Below are 6000 nucleotides of genomic sequence, written 5' to 3'. Positions count from 1 at the left end.
AGAACAACACATTATGGTGTCAGATTAGTAGAATGAGAATGTTCCATAGAGGTATAACATAACTAGAGGGCGGATTGCCCCGCCCCCAGCTATCATCAGTGGCGTTTTGAAACACCCGGAAGCCTGCCAGAAGTAGACATTTTGAGCAGCCATAGAGTTATGAGCATGTGCACTAGTGTCCTTTTTGTGTCCTACGGCAGCCCGTGTGTCAAGGAATGAACGCGAGATATTTATTAAATACACTCGAGATGCATATTTATATGTAAATGCATGTATGTATGTACAATATGTTTACATATCTATATTTATATATATAAATAAATCTCATTATGTTTTGCCTGTGCATGTATTTCTCCCCGCCTGCAGTTCCAGCTTTGGCCACTGGGGTGGCGGCTTCAATGTTTCTCAGTAACTCTGGAGGCTTGGAATGTTCCTATGTTTGTTCTATGTGGGCGGTACCAGATCATGGTGGCTCCCTCTAGTGGTGTGGCTGTGTGTGACACTCACTCTGGAGAAGTAGTCAGTCAGGTCCTTTGACTATCTTAAATACCAATCCCATGTTTAACTGCTTAACCATATCTTCTACCCTGAGCCATCCCTGTCTAACAAAGTTTGTTGGAAATATGTGTCTTTAAAGGAGAATTCCGTTCATTTTAAGTGTTATGTTTGATGTGCGTCAAATCACTTACCAACGTAGAAATGAAAATCGCGTGACTCCACAAATCCCCCTATCGACCCCCACCGTTGCCATGATAGTAGGATGCTGGATAGCCCAAATTCGCCTATTTTAACAAATGCAAAGTCTGTTTTTTTGCTTCTAGTACTCATTGTTGAGTCCCATGATAATGTAACAGGCGCTAAAACTCCGAGAAGCTAACGGCTAATAACAGAACGAGCTAATACTGGTTGCCTGTTTCTCTCCCGACCTGGCAACCTGGGGCTGCCATGCAGAGAGATAAGCAGCCCCAGCATTAGCTCGTTCTGTTATTAGCCGTTAGCTTCTCGGAGTTTTAGCGCCTGTTACATTATCATGGGACTCAACAATGAGTACTAGAAGCAAAAAAACAGACTTTGCATTTGTTAAAATAGGCGAATTTGGGCTATCCAGCATCCTACTATCATGGCAACGGTGGGGGTCGATAGGGGGATTTGTGGAATAACGCGATTTTCATTTCTACGTCGGTAAGTGATTTGACGCACATCAAACATAACACTTAAAATGAACGGAATTCTCCTTTAAGGCTGAAAAGCAGACTGATCAGTTTTTTGGGGAAGTCTGAAGCTTAATTTGATGAAACACTGATGAAAAGTAGCTCAATATAATCTGACATGTGCATTCTCTGATTCTCTGACACACACACGTGCGCACGCGCGCGCGCACGCACGCATGATAAGATAATAAAGCCAAGTTATGTAATCCTGCCACACATTTAAATCAAAGGTTATATTATTAATCATTGTCTCTTTACCTTCCAGAGGCTTCAGTTCTTTGAGGTTGGTTGCTGTGGATTCCTTAGTCTGGATTTCACAGACGGCTGCATCGATTCCCTCCTCATGTCTTGAGAAAACACGACGTGTCACTTCAATGCATTCTGAAATGAAAAGCACCGTGAAATGATCAGAGAAAAACCAGGACAAAGATATTTGACCTGAGAGTGTTCTATCCTTCTTGCTCTATAGTTTTCCAAAATATAACCATAGAAGAAAATAAACTTCTGTAATAAAAGGTCTCATGCACAGAAGACGTGAATGAGCTCCAGTTGAACCCCACGGGCACGCCCATGAGCCTTATGCACGCCCATGAGCCTTATGCACACCCATGAGCCTTATGCACACCCATGAGCCTTATGCACTCGTGCATGTCACGGTTTCAACCGGAAGTGTGTGTGTGTTCAAGACAGCACAGGGTAAGAAAATTATAGAAATAAAGTATTGCTTTAAGTGTTAAACACTCGCATGAGACGCCATTTAGTCGACCTACCACACATTTACTCAACCTACCACACATTTAAAGGGATAGTTCACCCCCAAAATGACTTTTTTTCTATCAATTACACTTAAATTCATGGAGATTTTTTTGTTTTTTTCACATTCCTACGCCATTCATTTGATGACCGGCGGCGGTTCCGGTAGGAGACTCAAAGTGTCAACTTTGAGTCTCCTACCGGAGACATTAGCATCTTTCCACCGTTCATCAAATTATTGTCTCAGGAATCTCCATGAATTCAAGGTTTCATGGGGTGTGTAATTGATAGAAAATAAGTAACTTTTTTTGGGTGAACTATCCCTTTAATATATTTGACCATGTTTGAGTATATTTAACAACTTGAAATATCTAATACAAATATGTATTGTGAAATATAAGAGTGTGAGTGAGTATTAATGTAAATTCACCTTCAAATGAAGGCCTCTTTGTAGGCTCAGGGTCCCAGCATCTCTCCATGAGCTCCACCGGATCTCCTAATCCAGCTGCTTGATGGACATCTATTTTGTCCAGAAGAGGTCTGTCTCCCTTTTGAATCCTTAATTTCACTAAGGAATGATTTCGTCCTCCACCTAGGCCTAGGACCACAATGGAAACAAGACCGCAAGGACTTTTTAGAGAAAGTGTTTGACTGTACTACTGTCTTTACATTTCTGTCTAAACAAATATTCAATCAATCAAAAACACACAAACGTGTGTGTGTGTGTGTGTGTGTGTGTGTGTGTGTGTGTGTGTGTGTGTGTGTGTGTGTGTGTGTGTGTGTGTGTGTGTGTGTGTGTGTGTGTGTGTGTGTGTGTGTGTGTGTGTTTGTGTGTGTGTGTGTGTGTGTTTCCATGACTGTATAATGACACACACACAAGCAGGCAGATTTGATTCCTTGATTGACATGCAGCTGTCCTGATAGTGAGAGCAAAGTTACATTAAGTTCATTTATTTACAAACTAACAAATACAATTATAATAATGTATAATTGTATGTGTTAGTTTGTAAAACACTTTGTAACTTTGCTGTTGAAAAGTACTTTACATTTAATGTGTTAAAGTCCATCCCAGCAAACTGAAGATGATGGGAAATGCTGATTATAAACGTTATAACATTGTCAGAGGCCTTAAGGATCTGGAGGCAGTGGCGTATAGTAGGGCTGTCATGATACACTACACACTACTGGTCTCACCATAATGTTACATAAACCAGTGGTGTATAGTAAGGCTGTCATGATACTACACACTACTGGTCTCACCATAATGCTACATAAACCAGTGGTGTATAGTAGGGCTGTCATGATACTACACACTACTGGTCTCACCATAATGTTACATAAACCAGTGGTGTATAGTAGGGCTGTCATGATACTCTACACACTACTGTCCTCACCATAATGTTACATAAACCAGTGGTGTATAGTAAGGCTGTCATGATACTACACACTACTGGTCTCACCATGTTACATAAACCAGTGGTGTATAGTAAGGCTGTCATGATACACTACACACTACTGGTCTCACCATAATGCTACATAAACCAGTGGTGTATAGTAAGGCTGTCATGATACTCTACACACTACTGGCCTCATCATAATGTTACATAAACCAGTGGTGTATAGTAAGGCTGTCATGATACTCTACACACTACTGTCCTCATCATAATGTTACATAAACCAGTGGTGTATAGTAAGGCTGTCATGATACACTACACACTACTGTCCTCACCATAATGCTACATAAACCAGTGGCGTATAGTAGGGCTGTCATGATACACTACACACTACTGGCCTCACCATAATGCTACATAAACCAGTGGTGTATAGTAGGGCTGTCATGATACACTACACACTACTGGCCTCACCATAATGCTACATAAACCAGTGGTGTATAGTAAGGCTGTCATGATACTACACACTACTGTCCTCACCATAATGTTACATAAACCAGTGGTTCTGTAGACTTAAAGGGATAGTTCACCCAAACAGCCGTAGGCAGCGGTTCCGGTAGGAGACACAAAGGACACTCTTTGTTTCTCCTTTTTGGGTGAACTATCCCTTTAACATGTGTGTACAACAGTGTCCAGCAGCAGCCACACGTTGACCACCCTGGTGTTGGCTTGTTACAACCAGTGGTGGAAAAAGTACTCACATGTTTTACTTAAGTAAAAGTATCAATACTGCAATGTAGAAGTACTCTGTTACAAGTAAAAGTCCAGAATGAAAAAAATACTTCAGTAAAATTACAACAGTATTGGCATCAAAATGTACTTAAGTAGCAAAGTGGTGGCAAAGTAAAAGTAAAAGTACTAAAATGTTTGAAAATATCATAGGTATGAAATAAGGCTAAAGTGGTTAATGTATGTTTTATAATGAAATACTTTATACCTGCAAAGTAACTAGTAGCTAAAGTTTTCAAATAATTGTAGTGGAGTAAAAGTATATGTATTTGCCTCTGATAAGTAATGGAGTAGAAGTAAAAGTATAGACAATTGGAATACTACAGTAAAGAGTAAATGTACTTAGTTACTTTACACCACTGGTTATGACACTAAATACTAAGTACTGTATGGTACACTGTACACGTCTGAATACACTGACATTCACATGCAATTATGGATCATTTAAATGCACCTGGATATGGTGTGTTTTCTCCAGTCAGGATGGTCCACAGAAGTACAGCGTAGCTGATAAAACAGAAAGGAAAACAAGTTGTAAAAAAACATTTTCACAAAATAACACGTATTAGATGACTTTGTATCAACAGCTTTCCTTCAATAGTTCACCTGTAAACATCATAGGAGCGAACACGATGATAGTCATCTTCAAAAGCCTCAGGGGGGATGAAGGCTAGAGTGCCTCCTTTGTCTCCGCCCGAAGTATCCAAAACACTGTTGGACACCGTAGACAGGCCGAAATCTGCTATCTATTGAAATGAAGAGGAAAGAATAGTAACTTTAAGCATTAATGCATTTATTTCAGCAGGACAGGGAAGAGACTTAGTCAGGGCAAAGGTGTGGCAATATGCAATACAATTGTAATCTAGTAGAATGGGAAATCACCTTGGGATGCCATCTTGGATTTGCCAATAAATAATAAACTGATGTTAATTTGAGCCCTAAAACAGACACCAAAACCAGTAATTGATATATATAAATAGCCATTTTAACTCATTCACTGCCAGCATTTTCTGTGGCTGCGTTTAGCCACTGCCAGACATTTTGACCACTTTGGCCAATCTTTGATTATCCACAGAATAGTTTGTGCTATGACTACAATGTCACACAATAGCTCAAAATAAAAAGGAGAACCTCTGCTTTTACCAGAAAGAGAAATTTTTGCAATCCCATCTTCCGTTCTTTACTTATTGGCAGTTGAGTAAAGCTTGTTTTCAGTGAAAAACACCCTCTGAGAGAAGAATTCTGAGATAAACAGCTTTTTGTAAAAAAAAATTCAAAAAAAAAAAAAAAAAAAATCCCAGCCAGAAAACTCTTTTGATCCATTTATTTTTCGCCTCAGTGACACACCAGACATATCTAAAGTATGTGGTCTACACTAATACAAATCACCTCTTTAGGCAGGCCACCTACAGTGACACCAAGTGGTCTAGAAAAGTAACTACATAACACTGAAGTGAGACTGAAGTGCCAGGGTAAAAAATAAGAAACTACTATGTGTGTGTGTGTGTGTGTGTGTGTGTGTGTGTGTGTGTGTGTGTGTGTGTGTGTGTGTGTGTGTGTGTGTGTGTGTGTGTGTGTGTGTGTGTGTGTGTGTGTGTGTGTGTGTGTGTGTGTGTGTGTGTGTCATCAACTGGCCTCAATGCTGTCTGCATGTCATATATGGTCTTTATCAGGGGTCAATATATATATATATATATATCCATCCTCTGTCAGCATAGCTATAGTGTACAAATGAAACCAAATGGACCAGTAAGACCAGTAAGAAACAAGCCCAAATAAGCAACTACACTTTAGAAACACACAGATCATACAACATTTTGAGTCAGCCTAAATCCACAGCAGATTTATTGAATACA

At 39.8% G+C, this 6000-nt stretch overlaps 1 protein-coding gene across 1 annotated transcript in view; it reads right to left on the bottom strand.

Annotated features, from left to right (window-relative positions):
- LOC311038977 (receptor-interacting serine/threonine-protein kinase 3-like) overlaps nt 1-6000 on the bottom strand; it is a gene marked incomplete at its 5' end in the record, with an annotated part of 28317 nt that overhangs the window by 7085 nt on the left and 15232 nt on the right. Inside the window, 4 exons of the mRNA XM_084048608.1 lie at nt 1470-1592; nt 2395-2562; nt 4599-4651; nt 4751-4890. Of these exons, the coding sequence (XP_083904734.1) occupies nt 1470-1592; nt 2395-2562; nt 4599-4651; nt 4751-4890 (484 nt within the window). The remainder of the gene's footprint in view (nt 1-1469; nt 1593-2394; nt 2563-4598; nt 4652-4750; nt 4891-6000) is intronic.

This window comes from Gymnoscopelus microlampas (genome assembly GCF_963454915.1).
Source record: "Gymnoscopelus microlampas genome assembly, chromosome: 3".
NCBI classification, from domain to species: domain Eukaryota; kingdom Metazoa; phylum Chordata; class Actinopteri; order Myctophiformes; family Myctophidae; genus Gymnoscopelus; species Gymnoscopelus microlampas.
This window is presented reverse-complemented; position numbering and strand designations above follow the sequence as displayed.